We start from the raw sequence: 27,875 nt of genomic DNA, 5'->3' as shown, positions 1-27,875 counted from the left end.
AGAAATTTCTCACCAGCCACTTGCCTAAATTCGGACCCTACACAATGCTGGGCAGGAAAGGAATAGAGACATTTCATGCACTTATCCCTAACCCTTGTCATGAACAAATCTGAATAGAATCAAACACCTTCCGGGTTCTCACGAAACCTGTAATAGCCATGTGCCACCCATAGGTGGCACACGCTAGCGCCCCCGGGTAGTGCGGGGGGCGGGCCGTCCGAGCACGCCTCTCGGTAGCCCTGTGGTCTCTCTGGGCTTCCGTTGAGCACGAGCAAGATGGCAGCCTCCGAGACGGTTAGGCTACGGCTTCAATTTGATTACCCTCCTCCAGCTACCCCGCATTGCACGGTCTTCTGGCTTCTGGTCGACCTAAACAGATGCCGAGTCGTCACGGATCTCATCAGTCTCATCCGCCAGCGATTCGGCTTCAGTTCTGGGGCCCTTCTAGGTCTCTACCTGGAGGGGGGGCTCTTGCCCCCGGCCGAGAGCGCGCGCTTGGTGAGGGACAACGATTGCCTCAGGTGCGCGCGGCGCGGGGAGACGGCGGCGGGGCGGGCGGCTGGCCGGGGACGCGCCTGCGCACGCCGGGGTCGCCTCCGGCCGGGTTAGGGTGAGACTGGGCGAAAAAAAAAATGCAAATGTGGGAACCCCGGAGATCCAGACTGGTCTAGTCAAGGCTGGGGCTGAGGAATCTGCATCCTAACTAGTGTCGTTCTCCGGGAGCTTCTGATTTTCAGGTGAACCAAACTTGGAGCAGCTCTCATGCTCCTGAATAGGGCAGGTGCTTCTTCCAGCCTTGATTTAGGGAACCTGCACCCAGCCAGGCACTGTGTTCCGTGCACATGGTGGCAAATGTCTGGGAGCCTGGCTTTCCTTGACATACTCCCAGGGTCATCTGCCCGGAGACCAGACGGAGACAACAGTCCTGTTTTCTTCCTAACCCTCCGGTTGTCCCACTTTAGTTCCTGTGCAGTATCCGCTGAGACTTCTGGTGGGCGACATTCTGTGTCTCACTAGGCGTTTTGGGTTCACCCAAATAGGTGTTTGGATCCTTCTCTTTGTGCATCAGGACACACAAGAATAATTTAAAATATGCTTTTGGAAATTTTAGAAAATGGTAGGTGAGTATCCAGGGGCAGTTGTAGTATGAATTGCCAATACCTCGTTGTCTCAGTCAGATAGTGAGATGTGATCATTCCAGTTCAGATTCTCATCTTGGACTGATTTGTCACCACCACCTCATTAAGCCTAAGCTACAGTGAATTTCGGAGTTGGGAGCCAGGCTACATCCTGTTGCTTGCCTTTTGTTGTTGAAAATTAATTTCCCAGATTCACAAGATTTCTTCAGAACATCAGGGAATTTAATTTGGAATAATGACTGTATCTTTGAGTCTCTCTTAAATCAGGAATGCTATGACTATTAACAATGTTCAGCTGTTTCAAATGACAATTTGAAATAGCCCAAATTAAAAAAAAATGTTCTTTTCTCTTTTTATTGACTGTAATAGGCCTCCATTTGCTCTGAAATTTAGGGACCGATTAAATATTACGGTTGTAAGGACTGTATCCCCTCCTATTAAGTTTACTTTCCCAACTGTCCCCTGCCTAATGAATTAATAACTTATGACTGCTAGCTAAGTACAGTTATACTTCACTTAATGAATCATCTAGGAATTACGCTGTTTATAATGAAGTTCACAATGTCAATGAAGTTCACAATGGTGAAAGTTGTTATAAGTAATAATTAGAGCACAGTGGCAGGCAGATTCCTTCTAAATGCCTCAAATGCCCAAATGCATAGGATGAGAAATCCTCTGCAGGGGCTGATAACAACATTTCAGTGGTAGAGCACTTGCCTAGTATGTGCAAAGCCCTGGGTCAAATAACCAGCACTTGGGGGGAGAGGGGGACGGACTTCTGTAGCTGGCTTCAATGATAAATAGGGACAATCCTGTAGGAGAAAACTAAATTTGGGAATGTTTTGTTTCATGCTCCCTGAATCATTGTCTTCCCCTGACAAATTCACTTTTTTTTCAGAGCTACAAAAGAAACATATTCTCTGTTGTCAGTTACCTAATATTGTTGAAGTACACCCAAATACGTAGCTTTATGCTTCTGAATACTATCATCTTGTGTGGTGCAGTCAGTTAGATTGAATAGTTTGATCAACTTATACTGCTAAGTACAGAAGATGATTGAGAAAAGAGATCAAGCCAGGTGCAATGGCACATTCCCATAATCCCAGCTACTTGGGAGGCTGAGATAGGAGGACTGAGAAATTGAGCCAGTCTGGTATTTAGCAGTATCCTGTTTCAAATTTTATAAAAATTAAGAAGTCTGGGGCTATAGTTGTGGTAGAGCACTTGGGTTTCATCCCCAGTACTGCCACCTGCCCCCACAAAAAGGAGAGAGATCCTGGAACAAAAGTGGTCAGGGAATTGAGCAGTACCTTGAAGTTTGGGCACATGTTAGGTGGCTAAAGTGCAGTTGTAGAGGCAAAAAAAAAAGAATCAGAGGAGACAAGCCCCTGCTGATCAGAAGAATTCTGTTGGAGGTGCTGGGGAATTGAAAAGTCTCATGAGGAAAGGTAGAGCCAGGTTGTGAGAATCCTGAGAAATAATCTTTGAGGCCCCTCTGTGCCATTGTCTTTTCCTCATAATTCATTCTCTTAAACCCCAGGAATCTGACTGGACATCTGCACCCAGACTGTTGACAGTGAGCTCCTGAAGTTGGTCTTTAGGTCCCATGAGAAGAGGAAGTGCTCCTTGCTTGGAGACCCCTGTGTTAGTTTGCCAGGGCTGCTATAACAAAATACTGCAGATGGATGGCTTCAGCGACAATGATTTCTCATAATATTGCAGATTTGGTTTCTTCTGAGGCCTCTCATTAGTTTGTGGAAGGCATCCTTCTCCCTATGTCCTTACATGGGCTTTTCTCTGTGTGCAATCCAGGTGTTTTTCTTTGTCCAAATTTCCTCTAAGGACACCAGTCAAGATTGAATCAGGATCCACCCTAATGGCCTCATCTTGACCTAATCACCTCTTTAAAAGCTCTGTCTCCTCATACAGTCACAAGAGGTACTGGGACTTAGGGCTTCTACATATGAACTTTAAGGGGCCACAGTTGAGCTCATAACAGCCCCCGAAGAGGGTTTCACAGAGGTTTGGTTGCAGCAACTGGTTTGGACAGTGACCAGGTAGAAGAGAGTTTTCAGTTGAAGTCATCCTGTGAGGAAATAAAGTGCACTCCCTCCTCTCTCACTCCCCCCTCTCTCACTCTTTCAAATGCCTACAGTATTTGATCAAATGTTAGAGGTGGGTTCTCATTTCATATTCCTGTAGTCAGTACAAAGTCAAACCTCTCTAAAGCATCTGTGACTCACAAACTTTGTGCTTTTGGTCAGGTAACTTTTTACCTGTCTGAGGTGGCAATGTGGCTGCTGCCACCAGCTGCAAGACAGGAGGGAGGCTGCAGGGAACTGGTGGGATCCAAAGGAGTGAAGCTTTCCTATTTCACCTTCCTTGTTGAATTTCATGTTCGGTTGATGAGACAAGTTCATCAAAAATCCACCAACATCTCCTTCAGCGTTCATTGTATTAATGTATTAATGAAAATTAGAACTAACATGGATAGCACTTGTTTTGAGCCAGGCATGCTTTAGATATATAGTTCATTTGAGTACTATAATTATTATCATTATCCTCATTTTTATAGATGAGAAGGGCGGAGGTAATGGTTTTTTAAAAATTAATTACAGTGGCAGAAAGAGGATTTTTAACCCAGGCAATCATTTTGACCTTGGTAGGATGACAGTATAAGAAAGTAGGTGTCAGGTGGGGCAGATGGGCATGTCTATATTTCTGTATAATAAAATCCTAGAAGCAAAATTACAAATATAAAAGGGAGTATTTGCATTTTGATAATACCACCCATTTTTCCCTGCAAAGAGTTTGAATAAAAAATAAAGGATATGTTTTAGAAGTTCCTTGAAATCAAATTTCTGTCATTGCTAATTAATTACCCAGGTAATTCACTTCAGTTTATAAAAGAACAATTGCATTCACTTTTTGTTTGTAGAAGACAGCTCCATTTGTTGTCTATAGTTCATATAGAGAAATGAACATTACTAAAACAAGCATACCCCCTGTAATTTGAGGGCAGTGGCACATGCCTATAATCCCAGTAGCTTGAGAGGCTAAGGCAGGAGAATCCCTAGTTCAAAGCCAGCCTCAGCAATTTAGTGAAGCCCTAAGCAACTCAGTGAGACCCTGTCTCCAAATACTCTATAAAAAAGGGCTGGAGATATAGCTCAGGGGTTAAGCACCTATGGGTTTAATCCCTGGTACTAAAAAAAAAAAGAAAAGAAAAAAAATGGCAATCAAACAGACTTAAGGACACCATTTCTTGTTCCCTGGGTGACATTTTGCCTCACTCTGTTCATATTTGTTCTTTGTGGGGAACAGTAGCTAGTGAGGCTGCAGTAATCATAAGTCATACTTTTCAGTCAGATACATGCAGTGTCTTAAGGAGGAATAAGGGTCGGGTATGTAACTCAGTGGAAGAAACCTTGTCTAGCATGCACAAAGCCCTGGGTTCTGTTCCCAGGACCACAAACAAAACAAAACAAAAAAATGGGTGAGGTGATGCTTTAGAAAGCATGATGGTGTTACCAGCTCCAGGGAAAAGTATGAATGCTGCCTAAACTGGGTGCAGCTTTTGCTGTCTTGTATGTAGGGACTTAATAAACTACAATGTCCGAGCAGGAAGTTGAGTAGCTATTTGAAGTTTGGGGAAGAGTTTGATCCTAATTAGTCATCTCACAATTGAAGCTTGAATCATAGCATTGCTAAAAGTTAACAAATTAATAAATAATGTCAAGGAAAAAAATCTGATATTCTGAAACTTATTCAATGTTAGATTCACAGGATGCCACACTAGATTGTGCCAGTTAAGAATGACTTCTTTGCTGTTAAATATTGAGGCCTTTAGAAGGGAATAGAGAGGATATGTTTTTATTTTTATTTTTTTTAAAGGAAAGGAAGGGAACTAATTTTTTTTTAAGAGAGTGTGAGAGAGAATTTTTAATATTTATTTATTTATTTAGTTTTTAGTTTTCGGCGGACAACATCTTTGTTTGTATGTGGTGCTGAGGATCGAACCTGGGCCGCACGCATGCCAGGCGAGCGCATGACCGCTTGAGCCACATCCCCAGGCCGAGGATATGTTTTTATAATATAAATCCCTGGTCATTCAGAGTTTTATTTCTGTCTTTATTTTCTCCTGCTCGGTAGCTATTATTTTATCTTGATTTGTGGATTTCTAAATAGTTGTTTGTTGAAAAATAATTGAGGATTTTTCTCATCTACTGCTTTGAGGAGGTAAATCAACAAGATTATTGGGCTTTAAAAAAATTAAGGAATTCGGGCTGGGGTTATGGCTTGGTGGTAGAGTGCTTGCCTAGCATGTGTGAGGCCCTGGGTTCGATTCTCGACACCACATAAAGACAAATAAATAAAGGTATTGTGTCCATCTACAACTAAAAGATATTTCTAAAAAAATAAAGAATGCTTATACATATGCCCTTATTCACCAATTAACCCTAACCATAACCAATTATTTTTTTATTACTTTATTTTCAAATATGACTGTATCTTTCCCTGTTCACTCAGGATTAGCTATTGCCAGTTCATTGGGGAAAATTGCTATTCTATAATGAAATAATTTTGGATGCAGTGTCTATTAGTCCAGGTTCTCCAGAAAAACAAAACTGTTGCAGGATTTGTGCACAGAGAGACAGGGCATCAGTGTTCCACAGGAAGCAGTGTTTATTTTGTGCCAGCACAGACTCAGCAGATTCACATCCAAAGGCCAAGTTTCCATTGCAGCAGGACTTCCTCTCCTCCTTGCCTCTCATTGCATATTATCCCCTTTGTCTCCCCTATATGGAAAAATATATTTTGCGTGGGTATTCTGTACTATAAGATCATAAAGAAGTTACCACAGAGCTGTTACCACAGGGTTGCACATGCAACCCGAGTGTGCCGCACCACCTTTCCTTTGTCTGGTGAATGCATATGTACATGGTTATTGAAGGCATCATGTTGTCTGACAGTCATGCGTGTACACACAGATCTGGCCTTGCTTTGCTGCTGTGCCTGTTTGGAGAGGGCTTCTTCCCCAAAACCAATAGGAAAAACACATGATTTAATATAAGGAATTAACTTACACAGTTGTGGAAGCTGAGAAATCTCAAGATCTGTAGTCAGTAAGCTGGCGACCAGAGGGTCAGTCGTGTGATTCTAATCTAAGTCTGACTCTGAAGGCCGGAGAAGACTGATATCCCAGCTTGAAGGGTCAGACAGAAAGCAAATTCTCTATGGCCCTTTTGTTCTCTTTTGGCAATTAGTGGATTGGATGAGGCCAACCCACATGTGGAAAAGCAGTTTACATAGTCTTACAATTTAAACGTTAATTTCACCCAGAAACACTCTCATAGACATGCATGGACAAAAAATAATGCTTAAATAAATGTCTGGGCACCCATACCTCAGGCAAGTTGACACATAAAATTAACCATCACAAACTGTCATGCAATTTTATGGGCATCTGACACTATTCTAGAGAACATAAATTGTGTAGTATTTCCCTAAGTTTAAACAAAAAATGATAATCAAATCTCATGTTACTACTTATTATTTTTAAGTATATATTTATTTTTAATTGTCAGTTATTGTACATATTTATAGGGAACAATGATATTGCAGTACATGTATACAATGTGTAATAATTTGATGAGGGTCACTGGCATATCTGTTACTTCAGGCATATGTCATTTCTTTGTGTTGGGAACATTCAAAATTCTCTCTACTAGCTATTTGGGAATATTTGTTAATTGTTGTCAACCATAGTTATCCTATGGTACTGTAGAACACTCTTCCCGGGATCTGATAATCACTATTATATTTTTTATTTCTTTGAAATCAAATTTTTAGCTTCCAAATGTGAGAGTATATAGTATTTTTCTTTCTGCAGCTGCATTATTTTAACTAACAGAATGTCCTCTAGTTCCATTCATGTTGCTGCAAATGAAAGAATTGCATTCCTTTTATGACTGGTCAATATTGCACTGCACACACATATCACATCTTCCTAATCCACTTATCTGTTGATGGGCACCTAGGTTGATTCCATATTTTGGCTATTAAAAATAAAATTTCATTTTTTAAAAAGCAACACATTCCAAAACAGAAATGGATAAGTTAGTAACTATTACCTTTTAGGATAGGTAACATACATGTAGTGAAAGATAATGAGTTTTGGAGCTAGACAGGTTTGAATTGCTTTCCTGCTACTTATCAGCTGGGGATCTCGAGTAACTTACCTGTCTGAACTATAATTTTGTGGCTTGTAAAAAAAAAACAAAAATGAAAAAATCTACTTTCTTGTGGTTTTTGATCAGAGAAAATGTGTAGAAAATATTTGAGACACGGTATTCAGTAAGTAAAACTGGCCTATGAAAGTTGACCATAAGTCATGCTATATGGGCCATTTTGTCAAAAAGAGCCTTTGTTTTCCTTAGTGACATGACAGTTTTTCATTGCTGGTAGTAACCATTTGCAGAATCATCTCAGTGTATAGCTACATCCTGGAGACATACTTATGAATTGCTCACTCAAGCTTTCTCTCTTGTTTGTTTTTTTTTTTTTGACAGAGTTAAGTTAGAAGAGAGAGAAATTTCTGAGACTTCTGTAGTAGTCAGTAATGGAGATGATATTCCTTTACCATCTAGAAAAGCAAAGAAGCGGGCTTATAAGTTGGAGGAGGATGAAGAATCAGAACTAGGTTGTAGATATTCAAAGAAGCAGTGGAAGAAGCAAGACAACAATAATATTAATGAGAAGGTTGTGGATCTGGAACCAAAAGCTGTCACAGAACAGACTGGGAGGAAAAAAGGCAAGAGAAAAAATAAAGCAACATGTTGCCCAGTGGATGAGGAGGAAGAAGACACCAAAAAGAGAACACCAAAGAAAAAGGAGAAATATGAAAATAAAAAACAGACCAAGAATTCCAAGTGTCCTAAAGCACAGATGTCAAAAGAGGGGATCACCCAGAAGTATACTCCTCAGAAAGGTTCTGCTAAAAACAGTCTTGTGAAAGTCAGAAGAAAAGGTGGGGGAGTCACAAGTTCAAAAGATAGCCCCAATTCCTCCTCGGAGTCTGAGTCTAGTTCTAGTCCGGATTCGAACAGTGATGATATCAGCAATGTCACATTGGAGGTTAGAAATTCTTCAGAAAAACTATCAACTGACTTATCAAAAGAAGGACCCTTTACAAAAAATACAGTTGTAAACAAACTGGTTGCAAAAGCTGCCGTTACCACCAGCAAAGGCAAGATCAGAGCCTCATCTTCTAGTTCAGATTCCGCTTCAGATTCAGAGGAGCAGCACATTGTGTCCAAGAGCACTCCGGAGTATGCTACAGATTTCCTAAAGACAGTAGGCCTCTTTTCAGGAAGGGGCTGTCCAGGTCCAGGGCTGACAGTACAGACTCCAAGTTCCATAGGGTGGAAATTTTGGGAATCAAATACTAGCAAACAGGCTCCTGGTCCTCTTCCCAGTGTGTCTCTCCCCACCAGTTTAGGAAGAGGATGGGGGAGAGGAGAGGACCTTCTTTCTTGGAAGGGAACAAGAGGTCGGGGCATGCGAGGGAGAGGTCGAGGACGAGGGCACGCTGTTTCCTGTGTTTTAAATACTAGCACTGAATATCAGAAGCAGCAGCAATTAAATGAGATAGTAACAAATTCATCTACTATTATCCAGGTAAGTATTGTTTATTATGAGTTGACTACTTTCTCCATGGAGAAAGTAGTCATGTCACATGGACTCCATGTCATGGGTTCCCATTTTCTCACCAGTAATGAAGTCACGTGACTAATGCTGTTTTTCAGAATCCAGTAGCAATACACAAGAAGGACTATAGTCTATTACCACTGTTAGCAGCTGCTCCTCAAGTCGGAGAGAAGATTGCATTTAAGGTATATTTTAAAACAGCAACAATTACAACAAAAAAGGTTAGCTCCCCTTCCAAATAAACTTATATAGCAAGTCATGTTGAATAATATTTATAAAAACCCTTTTCCCTGGAACACCAGTGTGACCAAAGTTTCATGGATGGGGCCTCAGACTGGTGAGGGTGGGCACTGCATGTTTTCGTCCAGGGGCAGGTTGGTAAGACAGAGGAGCCATGGGGATAAGAGAGAGGGTTTGTGTACTCTAGGTTTTTTTCTTCTTTTTTAGCTTTTGGAACTAACATCTGATTACTCTCCTGATGTCTCTGACTACAAGGTAAGCTTGTTTATTTAAAAATAATTAATTCAGCTGGACATGTTAGCGTGTGCCTGTGGTCCCATCTGCTCAGGAGGCTAAGGCAGAAATAGCTTTAGCCAAGAGTTCAGGGCCAGCATAGGCAACATAGTGAGACAAAGTTGTCAGTATACTATTAAGATTAAAGTTATATTTAATACTACTTGCTTGGAAAAAATAGTTCTTTTTTTTTTCATTAAAGTCATAAAGTAGAAGATTAAATTACTTATCAAAAGTGTAAACTTTTTAAAATCATCACTGTTGTTGGGAGTGGTGGCACACGCTTGTAATCCCAGTGGCTTGGGCAGCTGAGGCAGGAGGATCTCGATTTTAAACCTAGCCTTGGCAACTCAGTGAGGCCCTAAGCAATTCAGCAAAACCCTGTCTCTAAATAAAATATAAAAAAAAGGGCTAGGGATGTGGCTCAGTGGCTAAGTGCCCTTGGGTTAAATCTCTGGTACAAAAAAAAAAAAAAAAAAAAGATGAATCCTATATTTTTGCATTCATCTTAAGTGCTGTTTTCTAACTTGATCAGTTGATTTATTTAATTCTATTCCAAAGAAAATAGTCTCTCAAGGCCCTTTACCCCCACTGAACCTGGTTTTTAGAAGTACCTGTTGTCTATACTCAGAAAGCCTGGGTAGGTGCAGGAGGAACCGATTAGTTGGCCTTCCTGTGTGTCCCCAAAGACCACCCATTGTCTCATTGCCCACCAGCAACCATAGGGTAATGCCTCCTCTTGATGCATTTGAAAACCAGCTCCCAAATCTGAGGGACCTTGGAGGAAGGAAATTATAAACTTACCAGTAAGAAAGTACCTTCCTGTTTCAGCCTTAAGGGACTATACTCAGCCCTTAGGATGGCCCTGACAGCATCAGAAATGGGAGCCGCACCACTGGGGTATGGGTGGCCTCTCCTATTAAAGGCTGTGATAGCCAGTCCCACCTGAGTACATCATCCTAGCTTATTTTTCTTCATTTCTCTTATTTAGTGACTTTTGATGACCTAGTGTATTCTTGGCCTTTAAGTTCTGTAGATGTCTACCATTTATGATTAAAATGTATCTATTTTGCCTCTGAATATATTTCAGTATATTCAGATAAATGATTATAAATCTGCTGTTCTTATTTCCCCTACGTGTTGATTTATTTTTAATGCTTTTTATTGAAATAGAATTCAAACACATAAAACTTGCTTTTTTAACCATTTTAAAGTCTACAATTCAGTGGTTTATAGTATTTTCACAGTGTTTTATATGTTGATTTTTGACTTGGACTTTTATTTTTGAAAGGAAGGAAAAATATTAAGCCACAATCCAGAGACCCAGCAAGTAGATATAGAAATTCTCTCATCCTTACCTGGTGAGTCTTTTGGAAAAGAATTTGAAAATTTAGACTCTTCATATCTACAATGGCTTCTGAATAGCATTAATATACAGAGATGTTCTCTTTCTCAACTTAACCTAGCACCTGTAACTGGCTGTGTTCACCACTCTGTCCACACCCCACACCTGCACACCTAATCCTTGGATTGTGTCTACTAAGATATATTGGATTGGTTCTCAAAGCTGGTGGGCTACTTGTTCTTATTGTATTTGTGTGACTTCATAAAGGATTATATGAGCTGGTGAAAACTGATTTCAAAAACAGTTATTTTTAGGAAACAATTGAATGCTGACTCAGGAGTATTACTAAAAAAAATGCAATTAAATTATATATGAGTGGGTCAGCTATAAAAGATTGGGAAGACTTTGGTAAAAGTCTAAGAAGGTTCTGTCCTTAGTTGCCTTGCAAAGTTTTGCATTCTTACATCACTTTAAAAAGAAAATCCTGGGCTGGGATTGTGGTTCAGTGGTCGAGCTCTTGCCTAGCATGAGTGAGGCACTGGGTTCCAATCTCAGCACCACATATAAACAAACAAATAAATGAATGAATAAAAAAATAAAATCTAAAAAGAAAGAAAATCCCAAAATTGGAACTTATAGACAATATATTAGGGGTATGGTTTATAAAAGAAAGACAGACATCTCTATTTAGTAAACTTAAGACCTACTTAGCTGTCTTTCAAAAAGATTGGCAAAATAAAATGTCTACAATGTGTGTATATACGTATACTCTCACATTTTATTTTTTTGGTGGTGCTGGGAATCAAACCCAGGGTCTTGCATGTCTTAGTTGAGTATTTGCACATTATTGTCACTGGTTCCCTGCTTTGTCCTGATTAATCCTACCTGTTGTTCTGGATAAGACAGCTTTTATCACAAGGACCTTAACTTAAAATATGTTGCAGGGGTCCCTAACCAGAGAGCAGGGGAGTTGACTTTCTCTTTAGCAGACTCTAAAGCAATTAATTTTTTCCTTCTTTTTTTTCCTTATACAAGTCAGTGAATGAAAGACTAAAAATTCCACCGAGCATGGTGGCATATAACTGTAATCCCAGCCACTTGGGATTTCGAGTTCAAAGCCAGCCTCAGCAAGAGCAAGGCTGAGCAACTCAGGGAGACCTTGTCTCAAAATAAAATCCAAAGTCAGGCTTGGGATGTGGCTCAGTGGTCAAGTGCCCCTGTGTTCAATCCCTGGTTGGAAAAAAAGTGATAAAAAATTTAAAAGTCATCACCAAAAAATAATAATAATAGTAAAAAGGGCTGGGGATATAGCTCAGTGATAGAGCATCACTGGGATCAATATTCCGTATACCTAACTAATACCCCTCCCCCCCAAGAAAAGAAGATGACGATGATGACAATGACAGCTGGAAAGCCAGTGTAAGTTATATCTAAACATTTACTTAATATCACAAAAGGATTTTATTGAAAAACTCTTTTGACTGATTTCTGTCTATTGAACTTTTGAATCTTTCTTTCTCCCACTCCTTCCTCCCAGTACTAGGAACTGAACCCAGGGGCACTCCACCCCTGAGGCTTTTTTTTTTTTGACATAGGATCTTGCTAAAGTTGGTCTTGAACTTGTGATTCATCTTCGTCCGTCTCCTGAGCTGCTGGGATTACTGGCCTACGCCACCATGCCCGGTTTTTTCCATATTTTTAGTGGCGCGTTTTAGTTGTACATAGTGATGGGATTTGTTGTTATATTTGTGCTTGCTATCTATCTATCTATCTATCTATCTATCTATTTATTTATTGGTACTAGGAATTGAATTCAGGGGCACCCAACCACCGAGTCATGTTCCCAGCCCTATTTTGTATTTTATTTAGAGACAGGTTCTCACTGAGTTGCTTAGTACCTTACCATTGCTGAGGTTGGCTTTGAACTCCAGATCCTCCTGTCTCAGCCTCCCAAGCTGCTGGGATTACAGGTGTGTGCCACCATGCCTGGCCTTTTGCATGCTATTTTTAATTTTGAGATAGGATCTTGCTAAGTTGCCAAGGCTGGCCTAAAATTTGCTATCCTCTTTCCTCAGTCTATAGCATTGCTGGGATTACAGGTGTAGGCCATGGGGCCCAGCTCTAGCTTTCTCCAGATGAGGTTTTATTTATAGAAATCCCTATTCTTAGGAATGATGGACAGAAGTTTGTGCATGGTCAAATTCCAGTGACACAAACCTAATCACTGCATGTCAAGTTGTTGACAATGACAATATCTAATTACAATTTTTCTTTTTTGGTGCATATGTATATGATACTGGAGATTGAATCCAAGAGCACTGTACCACTGAGGTATTCCCAGCCCTTTTAATTTTAATTTTTATATTTAGACAGTGTCTTGCTAAGTTGCCCAGACTGATCTTGAACTTATGATCCTCCTACCTCAGCCTCCTGAGTCACTAGGGTTACAGGTATGTGCCACCATGCCTGGCTAGCACTTTTCTTTGGGGCATCAAGAAATGACTACTGCTAGGTGTGGTGGCACACACCTGTAATCTCAGCAATTTAGCAAGGCTCTAAGCCACTTAGTATCTCCAAATAAAAAATTAAAAAGGGCTAGGGATATAGTTCAGTGGTAAAGTGCCTCTGCATTCAATCCCTAATGCCAAAAAACAAAATAAACCAAACAACCCCCTGGGCACAGAGGCATACGCGATCCTAGCAACTTGGGAAGCTGAGGCAGGAGGATCACAAGTTGGAGGCCAGCTTCAGATAGTTAGCAAAACCCTGTCTCAAAAAAATTAAAAGGGCGGGGAATGTAGCTCAATGGTAGAGTACCCCTAGTTTCAATTTCCAGTATTGGAAGACAAAAACAAAAAAACTACCTGTTCTTTAAGAAAAATACAAGTCGTTCTCAATTTACATAGTTCTGATATACATGAATTTCAGTTACCATGGTTTGGTTAAATATTAAGTAGTGTCTGTCCCCCAACAATACCAGGCAAGTATTTAGCATTAGTCCCCCACAATACTAGGTATGTTAACTGTAATTGCATTAAGTACTGATAGTTCTTCAGTCCACAAATCACTGTGTAAATAACAGATGTGCCTCCTGATGAGTGACGAGTCACGTCACTTCTTTCAGAGTCTGTCACTGACTGCTCACTGTACATCTAACATTCTGTACAGATGGCAGATGGTTGTGCTGCCTCTTTGTCTCTTAGTGTAAAACCACGTACATTTTTAAAAAACATTTTAAAAACATGAAAGCACAGTAGAGAAACAAAAGTGAGAATGCTGGATGCACCCTCGCCTGCGTCAGTGGAGTCACAGGTGAAGTGGCTGACTGGGGAAGTCCACTCTGTCACTTTTGTGAACTTCCTGACATACAGAAGGCGGCTGTGATAAAAAGTCCCAGCAGTGGCACCAGTGGAAAGCTTCACTAAGATTCCACACAGTGAAAAGGAAACGCTCAGAGCCACATCTTGACATTAGAAACTCTGAGAATAAAATGTTGAAAGCTGATCCACACCTCAAAGGGACTGTGATAGTCTGCCAGGCAGGGAAAAGCTGTGCCATCTGTATCGTAAGCTACATGACATGACGGCAGCATCGTTCCAACCGCCCTTGATAAGTTTCTTATGAAGAAATAAAGTGCTTTACCTTTTAGTTTCTAATGTTTGAAATAAAAATGGACTACAGAAATATTTTTACTAATTTTCATTTCTCTATATAGTGAGGGTCTTTGATGTTTTGATGACAATTTTGAAAAATTTCAAGACAACCATATTTTTTCCCGTTGATTGATAAGATAGTTTTGTCTCGCAGGGTTTTTTTTTTTCCCAATCCCATACTACTGTGAGAGCCTGAAACCTGCCTCTGTTTTCAAATAGTATGCATATGTGATTTCTGGGACTGAACAACATTGTATGTCACCTCGCCTTATTGAAACATATAAATTATCTTTTTGGATCATCTTGTGGTTCAATGTTCAGTTCTAAGATTAGCAGTCACAGTTCCTCAAGCTCATTTTAAAGGAAAGGTGGTTGATGAACGGTCAGGAAGTGACCATGTTGTGGCACTGGTTCTCTAAGGGTCGTCTGTGAGGAGCGCTCCCCGATCTCTTGTACACCCAACTTGCGTATCAGTTGGTGATTTATTTGTGACTGTTTTCCCAATGATAGAAATTCTCTATAGAGAAATATTTTAATTATTGAGGAATAACTTATTGTCTTTTATCCCTGCCTTCTGGTTTCAGCCTTGAAAGAACCTGGGAAATTTGATTTGGTTTATCACAATGAAAATGGAACCGAGATAGTTGAGTATGCTGTGACACAGGAGAGGAAGGTAGGCATGCTTCTCTTCTTGCCTTATTTGGTCAGTCATTCTTTTTTTTTTTTGGTCATTTTCTTTTGACTGGTAATGTGGGATATGGAAGGTGACACTGTAGCTTCTCAAATTGCTTATATTAAAACCATAAAGGGGCAGGGCACCATGGTGCACGCCTGTAATCCCCATGGCTCATAAGGATGAGACAGAAGGATTGTAAGTTCAAAGCCAGCCTCAGCAATAGTGAGGCGCTAAGCAATTCAATGAGACCCTGTCTCTAAATAAAATACAAAATAGTGCTGGGGATGTAGCTCAGTGGTTGAGTGCCCCTGAGTTCAATCCCCAGTACCAAAAAAAAAAAAAAAAAAAAACAAACCAAAAACCATAAAGGATCTAGGCCATGGAGGCAGCTAGTCTTTGCTGTTGAGCGTCAGTAACAAGTGCCAGGTGCTGAGTTGGTGCCATCATGTACCTCAAAGTGCCTATGTGATAAGACACTCAAACTTTTGTTTGATAATGTGGAGTTGCTTACAAGCATAGTTATATAGGGATTCCAGTAGAAAAACTTTAATGGCATGTACAATTCATAAAAAGTGCACATAAATGTATAGCTTGAACAATTTTTACAAATGATCATATCTACATAATCAGACTTAGATAAAGAAATAGAACATAGCTGGGCACAGTGGCACACACTTATAATCCCAGCACCTTGGGAGGCTGAGGCAGGAGGATTGCGAGTTCAAAATCAGCCTCAGCAACAGCGAGGCACTAAACAACTCAGTGAGACCCTGTCTCAATAAAATACAAAATAGGGCTGGGGATGTGGCTCAGTGGACAAGTGCCCCTGAGTTCAATCCCCAGTATGAAAGAAAGGAAGGAAGGAAGGGAGGGAGGGAGGGAGGGAGGAAGGAAGGAAGGAAGGAAGAAATAGAATATGAACAGCCTCTAGGAGCTTCCATCCTGTGCCCTTTCGGTCACTCCTTACTCCCAGAATTTTTATACTGAAGAAAATGTTTTCTTAAGACTCTTGTATTTGGAATGTTGTGAATCTTATTCTGGAAGTTTCACTATGGAAAATTCACATTTCATCTGAAACATTAAGTCGTGGAAGCACTAACCAAACTATATATTTTCCTGTGTTTTTTAGGTGGATGATACTTTTTTTTAAAAAAACATTATTCATTTGTTAGTATTTTTCATCTCTAGCATTCTTTTTTTATTATTTTTTTAATTGTAGTTTATTTTACTTATTTATTTTAAAGTGGTGCTGAGGATCGAACCCAGGGTCTCGCGTTTGTGAAGTGAGCGCTCTACCGCTGAGCCATAACCTCAGCCCCTCTAGCATTTTTTTTTTTTTGAGAGAGAGAATTTTAATATTTATGTTTTAGTTTTCGGCCAACACAACATCTTTGTTTGTATGTGGTGCTGAGGATCGAACCCAGGCTGCATGCATGCCAGGCAAGTGCGCTACCGCTTGAGCCACATCCCCAGCCCCTGGATGATACTTTTTTGTCCCAAAGTGCATTTTTAGGGTTGTGATAGGATTGGCAGTTTGGTCCAATCCCCTATTCTTCTTTATCTGCAATATAAGAGCTCATTTATTTATTTATTTATTTATTTTTCTTAAAATGTATTCCTGGAAAACTGCATTGGAAAATTGAACCTTGAAGGATTTTTCACTATGCATTTTTTTTTTGGGGGGGGAGTGGGGGCACTGGGAATTGAACCCAGGGATGCTTAACTACTGAGCCACATTCACTATGCCCTTTTAAACAAAGTCTTGAAGTAGAATACAGAGCCAGTAATTACTGGTTTTTTTTAAAAAAAATTTTTTTAGATGTTGATGGACTTTTATTTTATTTATTTATTTATATGCAGTACTGAGAATCGAATCCAGTGCCTCCCTCACATGCTAGGCTAGAGCTCCACCACTGAGCCACATCCCAGCTGTCATTACTGTTTTTGACACTAGATGGCTCTCAGTATACATCCATGTGGCCCTGCGTTAGTGATTACTTGTAAATTTTTGTTTTCAGGCAGCATAGAATTAAGAACTACTGAGCTTCCAAGAAGGGCATGGGCAGCCTAGTGATACACAGTTGGCCACATCTAGCTCCCAAGAAATCTGCAGGCCACCTGTCTACAGGGGAAATTCCTTCTGGCACTTGTAACCTCTTACTCCTCTCTGCATTTTCTCAGTCCCTACAACCCCCAGTTGTAAACAAAAGATGAAATGTGTTTAATGTTAAACTTAAGCTACATTTTAGGGAAATGAATTCTTATGTCCTAATTAAACTCAATTTACTGGGACTCAAATTATTCCAGTTCTCAATCATCCTGCACAATAGAAATTTGCCTTCATTGAAGAGTCTGATGTCCATAGTCCAGTCCAAGTTCATCTAGTCTGGGAGCCCCTGGACCAAGGAAGATGCTTGTCAGTTTTAATTTGCATGTCATAGATGTGTACTGAAACGTGTATTGATTGATTTGTAATGAGAAATATTATTCTACAAAGAATGAGATTAACCCTGAATGGTGGGATCTTGACTAACTTAAATTTTCTTTTTTTTTTTTTTTTTTTGGTACTGGGAATTGAACTCAGGGGCACTCGATTACTGAGCCACCCCAGCCCTATTTTGTATTTTATTTAGAGAAAGGATCTCACTGAGTTGCTCAGTGCCTCACCATTGCTAAGGCTGGCTTTGAACTTGATCCTCCTGCCTTGACCTCCCAAACTGCTAGAATTACTTAAAATTTTTAACTTACTAAATCCTATATGACCTCAAAATGAAGTGCTTAAACTATTTTGTATTTTTCCTCAGATCACGGTTTTTTGGAGAGAGTTGATTGATCCAAGACTGATTCTTGAATCTCCAAGTACCACCTCAAGTATAGAACATGTCTGAGGATGACCTTTCCACCTCATAGTTTATAAATGTCTTTTTTGTGAAAGTGACTATAACTTGAACTTTTTTTTTTTTTTTAAAGAGCATTTGAAAGTCTGGATTTTTTGTTATCTTCATTTGCCTGCATAGGGGAAAAAAAAAAATCTACCTCATCATTTAAAATAATATGGGTGGTTTGTAGACCCCCTGATTTTTCTTCAAGTTGATTTCAGTTAACAAAAGTTAGAACTTGACATTCCCTGCAGACATTGTTACATCCCAATAGTCTGGTTTCTTCTCATTTTCTATTTTTTTGACCATTAAGTAGCGATCGTCAGTAGGAGTTTATAATACCAAGTACAAGAATGTGCTGCGTATCTTGTTTCAATAAGTTTCATTGAGTAACATTTTAAAATATTAAAGCATGTTGCTTGAAATTTTTTAACATTTGAGTTGTTCCATTAAACATGGAGCATCTTATAAATTTCAAGTATGTTATACTTGAAATTGCCAAGAGTTAACAGATAGCTGGGTTTGTTGCAGAATGTGGGTTCAAGAATCCTTTCACATTTTCCTAATTTAAAAATTAAGGATTCTCAGGACCCTGTGTAAGAGCAGTGTGCCTGGAGGAGAACTGTGTTACCTTGGGTAGGGGATTTGCTGTGGGACTTAAGACCACGGAACATGTTATCTTGCTACAAGATGCCAGGCACCTGCTCAGTGGGTTGGAGTGAGGATCTTGAACAGAAACTTCCTTTTTTTTTCTGTTATTACTCAATACAAAGCAAAAATGGCTAAATATATACTGTGAAAAAGGCTTTCTTCTAACAAAAGATCAGATCCTCCTTCAGCTTTGCAAATTTTTAAATAAAATCATATTGAACATAATGTCCATGTTGAGTCGTGTTTAGTTGAATATTGCGAATTACTGTCTTGGTTAAGTAATGTAAGACATTGCAGTTTTCCATAACAACATTTGCCTTCATCAAAGAGTCTGATGTTGGCTGGGGATATGGCTCAAGCGGTAGCGCGCTCGCCTGGCATGCGTGCGGCCCGGGTTCGATCCTCAGCACCACATACCAACAAAGATGTTGTGTCCGCCGAGAACTAAGAAATAAATATTAAAAAATTCTCTCTTTCTCTCTCTCTCTCTCTCCTCTCTCACTCTCTCTTTAAAAAAAAAAAAAAAGTCTGATGTTGCATAGTTCATCCAAGTTCACTCCATCTGGGAGCCACTGGATCATGCAAATTCCATGAAAATTTGCATGACATGGATGTGTATTGAAATGTGTATTTATTGATTGTAATAAGAAATATTACTCTAAAAAGAGTGAGTTTAACCCTGAGTGGTGGGATCTTGGCAGTGGGGTTCTTCATAATATAATTTCTTTCCAGGGTTTGGAAAACAAAGTAAGATAAATAATATTAATTGGATCAAAGAGAAGTGCTGATGTCAGGGTATATTTTCAAATTTTAATCAGTTTGAGTTGCCTTTTTCCTCTATAGTGATGGGTAGAGTCCACTAGAAAGTTGATGGTATCAATTTAGGATTCCTGACCAGCTTTGGGAGAAATAAAATATGACAGGTTAGAAAAATAAGTGCTTCACACCCAAAGAATTTAAGTTTGCTTTTTGAAATTTTTGTTTCATTTACATACAGTTGTGTTTGTATTGGAACACTATGTAAAATGTACACTTGTTTTTTACTACTTGAAACCAGAGATTTCATCATCATGTGATTCTCCAACTTGGAAGCTCTAAACTATACCACTTACCCAGGAGTGAGAGAAGAAAGGGGAGATGAGAAGGAAAGTACGAGGTACTGGCCACGGAGCAGATCTTTGATTGCTGCTTGGATTAGTCATCTTTATATCACTGGGACAAGAACAACTTAGAGAAGGAAACTTTTATTTTGGCTCATGGTTTCAGAGGTTCAGTCCTTGGTGGGCCAACTCCAAAGCTTTGAGGGAGGCAGAACATCATGTAGGAACTCATTGCAAAGGAAAGCAGCTCTGGCCATGAAGGCCAGGAAGCAAAGAGCTCTGCTCACCAGGGACAAAATATGAATCCCAAGGCACACCCCACTGACCTACTTCCTCCAGACACACCCTATCTGCCTAGAGTTACTACCCTATTGATTCATTCAAGTGGATTAATCCACTGATTAGGTTACACCTCTCAAAATCTGATTGTTTCATCTCTGAACATTCTTGCATTGTCTCACATATGAGCTTTTAGGGGAGCTCTCATATTCAAACTCCTGGGCTTGATACCCCAGAGGCACCATTCTAAATGAGGAAAGTAGTACTCAGCTGCCAGCTTTGTTATTATAGAATTATACCATGGGTTTAAAGTAGTAACTCATCTAACTCCTCTCAACTCAAGTGTTGAATAACTTGCCAACTACCACCCAATTAGCAGAGGGTGTGTTAATCAAGGTACCTGTGATAAGGTACCTAGAATAGACAGCCTAAAAGGAGGAAAGATGGATTTTGGCTCATGGTTTCAGAGGTTACAGTCCATGGTCACTTGACTCTATTGGTTTGAGCCTGTGGCAAGGCAGAACATCTTGTCAGTGGGAACCTGTGGTAAAGGAAGCTACTTGGTGGCAGCCAGGGAGAAAAGAGAGAGGAAGGGACCAGGATTCCAGTATCCCCTATAAGGGCATGCTCCCAATGACCTGACTTTCCACCCAACAGTGGTTCCACCACCTCTCAATAGTACTTTCAACTGGGGACCAAGCTTTCCACACATAGACTTTTGGGGACATTTAAGATCCAAACTACATTATGCTTTGGAGAGTTTACTGTAATTTTAGAACAATATTATTGACCCCAGGATGCTTTTATAGCTGATCTTAAAGTGGCTCTGTCCTAGGCTGGGGATATAGCTCAGTTGGTAGAGTGCTTGTCTTGCATGCACAAGGCCCTAGGTTCAATCCCCAGCAACACACACACACAGAGTCAGCTACAGCCCACCTGCCTCACATTTCCCACTCTGCTGCCATTATTCTTGAGAACATAAATCTGACATTCTCTGCCCCTGTGGTTCAATTTTGACCATCTTCAGATTGTCTCCTCACCATGGACTTCTAGACTGCTTTGATTCTGTATTAAGATGACTCTGGAGCAGCCACTATGGTGAATGCGTGTAGTGCCAGCTATTTGAAAGGATGAGGTAGGGAGATCGCTTGAGCCCAGGAGTTTGAGGCTAGCCTGTGCAACATAGTGAGACCCTTTCTAAAAAATAGAGGGAGGGAAGGAAAGAAACTGACCCTTGATCAGTCTGATGCCCAACTGGGTCTTCTTTCTTTTTGTGAAATCCTCCAGCTCTCCTACTCCATGTGTATCACCAATATAGTTGGTCTCTGCCAGCCCTGTCTTGGACTCCATGGTGGTAACTTAATTTGTAGCAGTCCCCCCCCTAATCTCTGGAGGATATAAGATTTCTAATGGATGCTTGAAACCATGGATGGTGATAAACCCTACTTGTACTATCTTTATTCCTATTTTCATGAACTTTTACCTTTTCACTTAAACACAGCACTGTATCTCTTTGGCATTCACAAATTGTCAGCATCACTACTTTTGAACTTCAGTGCCATTATTAAGTTAAATAAGGCTTGTTTGAACACAAGCACAAGCACTGTGATACTGTGACAGTGAAGATAGGCACAAAAATTCTCTACAAAGCTGGGCACAGTGATACATGCCTATAATTCCAGCAACTCAGGAGGCTGAGGCAGGAGGACCTAAAATTTAAAGCCAGCCTCAGTAATATAGTGAGGCTCTAAGCATATTAGTAAGACCCTGTCTCAAAATAAAATATAAAAAGGGATGGGGATGTGGCTCAATGGTTGAGTCTCCCCCCAAAATTAGCAAATTTGGGGGGGAGGTTGAGCCTCCCCCCAAAAAATAGCAAATCAAATCCAGCAATGTGTAAAATGATAATAATTAAAATAAAATGTGAGAAGATAATAAATTCCTGGATTTATTCCAGGAATGCATGATTGGTTTAACAATCAATTTGTGTAACTCACCACATAAGCCAAATAAAGAACCTATGAATCGTGTTTAAAAATAAATGTTTGGATAAATAAGAGCACCTCATTGAAAAATTGATCATGGTAGTTACAGAAAAAAATAACTTAGAACTCTTTGCACTCACTGTAAGCACATAGACGCACAAATGATGGAGGTAGAAGGTGGGAAGCAAACCTCGGCTCAGCAAGCTTTTCTTTATTCGGTATTCAGTAAGCTAGTCAATCGGTAGAACCCTGGCGTAGTTCATTTTCAGGGCAGAAAATGGCGGCAGGCTGAAGCAAGGGTCTGGGTTACTTAGGCTTAATTTAGGGTGGAACAGGAGGGTAGTTCCTGGGGCTCATTGTATTGGGGTAGGCTGATCCCTGCTGAGGGCCATTACCAAGTAGGAATGACACATCGAAATTTCCTTGCCAAGCGTACCCCATGCTGCTTAGAGGACATTTGATGGGACATTGCATGCATGCTTTAATGAGGTGACCTTGCTCAAGGACCAAGGCAGATCCGGGTTTAGAGCTGATCAGGTTTGAGGAAGTAACCGGCTCCTTGAGTTTAAGGCGTTGCCAGTTTAAGATAATGGGTTTTAAGGAAGTTGGAAGTTGAAGATTATTGCTGGGATTAGGGTGTTCCTGCTGCTTGTTCCCATTGAGTTCTCGTGAGATAAAAATGGGATTTGGAGAGAGCCTCGTGGAGTAGGTTGTTGGTGCGGGAGACGGCAGAACGTGTTTGCCCCTGGACCTGTGTGGAGGCGGTGTGAGAGCTGGAATAAAGAATTGCTGTTTGAACCTACAAAGCTGTGAGTGCCTCGTGATTCTGGTGCCAAGCCGAGACATTGGCCTTGGCAGATCCCTTAGGGTTGGGCAGGAGTGTGAACAGGGAATTTCCCAGGGGTTTATTGTATTGGGATCAGCTGACCCATTGTGGTTGGGGGTTGGGTGCATATTCCTTTGTGTTCCTTAATTCTGGCTGAGGCCTGGGATTTTAAATGACCAAAACTTTCATTTTACCCCAGACAAGGCAAATGGGGGAAGAGCAGCAGATGGAGGAAATGTCCTTGGACTTATTCTCCATAGCCTTCACTTAGGGCTGAGAATAAATTTGATCTTAAATTTCATGCGGCAGCTGGGTGGGATGATGCATGCCTATAATCCCAGCAATTTGGGATGTTGAGGCAGGAATAGCCCAAGTTTAAGGCCAGCCTGGAAACTTGGCAAGATTCTATATCAAAACAAAAAATAAAAAGGGTTGGGGATTAGCTCAGTGGTAGTCTCAGTAGTAGCTTCAGGGTTCAACCCCCAGAACTGCAAAATAAATAGATAGATAGATAAATAAATTTATTTCATGGGGGTGGGGGCATGGACACCATAGTCTTTTTCCATATATACAGAATAAAAGTCAACAGACTAGACCTGGACATCTGGATGGCTAATGACCATTAGACATCTCTGATCATCTTTTTGTGTGTGTGTGCTGATGATGGAACCCAGGGCCTTACGCATGTTTATATCACACGCTGTATCACTGAGCTACACCCCTCCAGTCCCTTTGTCCATCTTTTAAATGGAAACAAGAACCACTATCCTTCATGGAAGGTTGACAGTGGGTGGGTGGGTGTAAGCAACAATAACCAAAATGGTTTCAGCACCATAATAAAAGTACAAATAACTGGGGTGCGAGCAGGTTTCACGGATCAGCTATGCCTTTTGCTCAGCAGCAGAGCAGGAATCAATCGAAGGGCTTACCTTCTGGGTAGAAAATGGCGTCCATTACAAGGAAGATATAGGTTTACATAGGTTACATTGGGTGGGGCTCGGAGGGTCTTAGTCCTTGAAGACTTTAACAGGATTGGGGCAAAAGGTTGCAAACATCTGGAACTTGTTGTTTGTTTGTCTGTTGGTACCCGGGATTGAACTCAGGGACACTCAACTACTGAGTCACATCCTGAGCCCTATTTTGTATTTTATTTAGGGACCTGGTCTAACTGAGTTGCTTAACACCTCACTCTTGATGAGGCTGGCTTTGAACTTATGATCCGCAGCCTTCGGAGCTGCTGGGATTACAGGCATGCGCCCCTTACTGCACCTGGCTTGGTTTTTAATTAGTGTTTCTTTCTTTTTTTTTTTTTTTTTTTTTTGAGAGAGGGGAGAGAGAGAGAGAGAATTTTTAATTTATTTTTCAGTTCTCGGCGGACACAACATCTTTGTTGGTATGTGGTGCTGAGGATCGAACCCGGGCCGCACGCATGCCAGGCGAGTGCGCTACCGCTTGAGCCACATCCCCAGCCCCCTTTAATTAGTGTTTTTACAGGCAGAGTGGAGGTTTCAGGATTCGGAGTCCTGTTCATCTGACCTCCAGGGGTCACTATGTTGACACGGGGACAAGATTAATGCATGGTTTCACTGTTATGTCACTGCGAAATGGTTTATTGAAAGGATCAAAACTTTGGCTTCCATCTCCCTCTCTCCTTCTGGATCACACACTGTCTTGGGGGGTTTATTAATTCCATATCCTTCAGTGGGTGCTACAACCACACCCACAATCTGACCTTAAATTTTATGATAATGGCATTGGTGGAAATAGTAGGCAAATTATATTTGCAGGTAAATGAGATTGTTTACTCCACCCAGTTTTCCGAACTTCCAAATACAGAATGGAGTAGGAATCCAGTAAGGATTGTTCTCCATCTGCTGGGTGGGATCATAAAGTTTCCTTGTGACCAATAGGGTCACATTTAACTTCAGGATGTTGTGCCACTGAAGTTACTCATGATAAACAAACACACCCTCCAGCCCAGGGACAGTCCCTGCGCCTTCATAGGCACCCCATTCCCGCCTACATCAATATACTTTGCATGAACTTCATTTTGTTTTTACAATGTCTCCACAAAAAGGTATTACTGGGCTCCCTGTCTTGCAGATGAGGAACCTATACCTCTGGAAGGAACTGACCTCCCACTACATCCCCCCCTTGCTGAAAGAATTCCCCACGCAAAGACACTTCGCCGGGAGAATTCCAATTTTATTGCAAAAAGCTGTGTGCTTATATAGAACTAAAGGAGATAGTAGGGCTTAGATAAATGGCAGGCCACCCGTTTATTGGCAAGTTCTTCCAGATATCAGCTCCGGAGCCCAGGAATTAGTTCTCATTGGGGCTAAGGTTCCCCGCCAGCGAGATTTGAAATTGGCGCCAGCGGGAGAGTTCACACGGGCAGCGTGAACTTTTCGTGCCACTGCAGAAAAGAAGAAGGTAGGAAGAAGAAGTCCTTAGGCGCCATGTTGGGGTTTTTTCTCTGGGGTACGGCTGCCGTTTATACTTTTCCCAACACTTGCTACTTGGTCCTCAGTCTTCTCCCTGTATTAAAAGGCTAGGCTTCCTGGTCAAGATGGCACACACACCTGATTCCAGTGGCTTGGGAGGCTAAGGAAGGAGGATTCAAGTTCACAGCCAGTTTCAGCAATTTATCGAGGCCTTAAGCAACTTAGCAAGACCCTATTGAGACAGGGCAAAGGACAGAAAGCGTAGAAAATGAATGATTGGGTCGGGAAGATGGGAGCTAATTCAAAAGTAAGTAGAATACCTGCAGAACTCTTGCCCCTCCTTGCAACGAGTTGCCAAGTTCACCTCAGCCTCCAAGGGACTGATGGTTCCTCCCTGCAAGGAGCCGCTAACCAGTTCCCCTGGGTGGCTCCTTTTCTGACTTCTTTGGCAGGTGTGGAAAATAGGGAGACGTACCCACTGGGCAGCTCCTTTCCTGCCCTTTAGTTATGTAGGCAAGATTAGAGAAGGAGAGGGCATGAGAAGAAAGGAAATCTAAAATCCATGAAGGGGCACAGCACCCCCCACTCCCTAAGGAACCAGCTCTGGACATGCCCCCACCACCCTGAGTCAGAGTCTCCCCCACCCCCTCCCTCTCTAGAGTCTCATCCCCCCACCCACCTCCCTCTCCTTCTCCCTGTTCTGTTTCTTGAATAAAATTTACTTATTGCTCTTGCATTGGTGTTTCTCTGGTGTTGGGAACGAGGACCAGATCCTGATTTTCAAGACAATTTCACTATCTCAAAATTAAAAATAAATAAAAAGTTCTGGGGATGTGGCTTAGCTCCACTGGGTTCAGTTTCTGATTTAAAAGAGAGAGAGAGAGAGATGACTAGCATTTATTCTTTAAGCAGTCAGGCTGTTGAATGCCTGTTACGTAGTAGGTCCTGGTAAATGTTTACCCCATGGAATTGAATACAGCCGACCCTCCTAGTTAGTTTCATTTTCTAATAATCCTTTCTTAACCTTTCAGCTGGGAAAGAGCATTCCACATTCTGGCCTGAGTCACCAAAGCTATCTCTCCCACGTAACTAGGCTAGAGGTAGATTTTGTAGTGTTTATTTCCTGGAAACTGCTGCACTCCTCCCTTGGGAGGCAGCCTGTTATAGAAGGAAATGTTTGACTTTTGAAAACAGAGGCTGGTGCCAATAGCCATTGTTTTGGGCAAGTTATTTACTTCTTGGAAGCCTCAGTTTTCTCATTTGTATTATTGAATGAGGATAAAATAATAGATAGTAAAAGGACCAGGCAGTCAGGATAAAGGGAAACTAACTGGTAGATAGCACCTTCAAGGCCTATTTCAAATGTAAAAGACCTTGAGGCTTACCTGTGGGATCACCTCCAGCCAACTCCTTTGTCCCAAAGGGGGAAAATGGAAGGTGGGGGTGAACCTGGATGGAAGTGAGCCTGGAGGGTAGCCCCGAGCCTTTTCAATATCTATTTTACAAAAGAATCTGCTCCATACTCTGCCCCAGAACCATATATAAACTCCTAAGCTGGCATACCAGAATTTTTTTTTTTTTTTTCTGCTATCAGGTCCCTCTCCCACATGGTGGGAGTTGTCTCACTTAAATAAATCCTGCTCTGTTTACTCTTCCCTTTGGTGATTTGTCCATGGATTTTTATTCTTCAAGAATCCAGGGGAAGGGCCGGGGTGATGGCTCAGCGGTGGAGCGCTTGCCTAGCACATATGAGACCCTGGGTTCGATCCTCAGCACCACATAAAAATAAATAAAGAAAGAATCCAGGGAAATTGGCAGCGTGGAGAATGGAGTCTCATCTCAGAACTCCGGCTTCATCATGAGATAATTTACCTGCCTGGAAGATTTATTATGAGACTCAGATGAGATACTGTGCTTTTGGGCTGAGTTGTGGCTCAGTGTAGAGCGCTTGCCTAGCACAAAAGAGGCACTGGGTTGGATCCCCAGCACCACATTAAAAAAAAAAAAAATCTAAATGAGATACTGTGTTTTGTTAGAGTCTGTAAACAAGTCAGGATGGCACCTGGCATTTTGCCAGAGAAATGTTAGAGTCTGTAAACAAGTCTTTATGGCACATGGCAAAATGCCAGAGGGAGTGGTTTGTGAAGTGGAGCCAGCGAGCCATTAAGTGTGGAGATTTCTTATTGGTTGACTGCTGTATGGAGTTTATGTTAATTAAATAAGCTGTGTGGAATGTATAAATATCATTCCGGTCCTACAATAAACGGCTTCCACTCCTGCTGTATCAACGTGCACAAGTTGTTCGTCACCCCCCGGTTATTTTGCTGCAGCCGGACTGCGGCAGTGTTTTATCTTAATTTCCTAGTCCCTCATACTACTGTCTTCTTCCTCTCCATGCAGACAAGATGGACAAGGAAATATGAACAAGAGTAAGTGGGGTAAGGGTGCTGGGGAATACCTGACAAGAATTAGGGGAACCAAGCAGTTAGTGTAGAGATCAGCAGTCCTGAGCTAGGGTCCCAGCCCTGCTTTGCAAAAGTATGTAACCCTCCTCTGTAGAATGGACATAACAACACCGTCTTGCAGGTTTGTAAGGATTTTAGGAGAGAATAGATGTGACTTTTCCAGCACCTAGTAGGTCCCCCATAAATAGTAGTTACTATAAAATCAGGCAA

At 41.2% G+C, this 27,875-nt stretch overlaps 1 protein-coding gene across 2 annotated transcripts; it reads left to right on the top strand.

The window, feature by feature from the left end:
* The first annotated feature begins 235 nt into the window (after positions 1-235).
* On the top strand, positions 236-18,791 carry Coil (coilin). Of its 2 annotated transcripts, none has more exons than XM_040269014.2 (7): positions 236-521; positions 7,712-8,819; positions 8,948-9,034; positions 9,297-9,344; positions 10,654-10,723; positions 12,084-12,126; positions 14,945-14,990. In XM_040269014.2, exons 1-7 carry the CDS (start codon positions 277-279, stop codon positions 14,967-14,969), a joined length of 1,626 nt encoding a protein of 541 aa, XP_040124948.2. In that variant the 5' UTR covers positions 236-276; the 3' UTR covers positions 14,970-14,990. The 2 variants fall into 2 exon arrangements, with proteins under 2 accessions (XP_040124948.2, XP_005321653.1); XM_005321596.5 differs by lacking the exon at positions 12,084-12,126 and adding an exon at positions 17,841-18,791 and having other exon boundaries at positions 237-521; positions 14,945-15,033.
* Positions 18,792-27,875: the final 9,084 nt, after the last annotated feature.

Source organism: Ictidomys tridecemlineatus, chromosome 3 (assembly GCF_052094955.1).
Source record: "Ictidomys tridecemlineatus isolate mIctTri1 chromosome 3, mIctTri1.hap1, whole genome shotgun sequence".
Taxonomy (NCBI): domain Eukaryota; kingdom Metazoa; phylum Chordata; class Mammalia; order Rodentia; family Sciuridae; genus Ictidomys; species Ictidomys tridecemlineatus.
Note: the sequence above shows the minus strand (reverse complement) of the source record. Positions and strands in the feature narration are given on the sequence as shown.

Coding starts and splice junctions, on each gene's coding strand:
- Coil (XM_005321596.5), top strand. CDS start 277: ATGGCAGCCTCCGAGACGGTTAGGCTACGGCTTCAATTTGATTACCCT. Junction 522..7,711: donor AGGGACAACGATTGCCTCAG/GTGCGCGCGGCG, acceptor TTTTTTTGACAG/AGTTAAGTTAGAAGAGAGAG. Junction 10,724..14,944: donor AATTCTCTCATCCTTACCTG/GTGAGTCTTTTG, acceptor TTCTGGTTTCAG/CCTTGAAAGAACCTGGGAAA.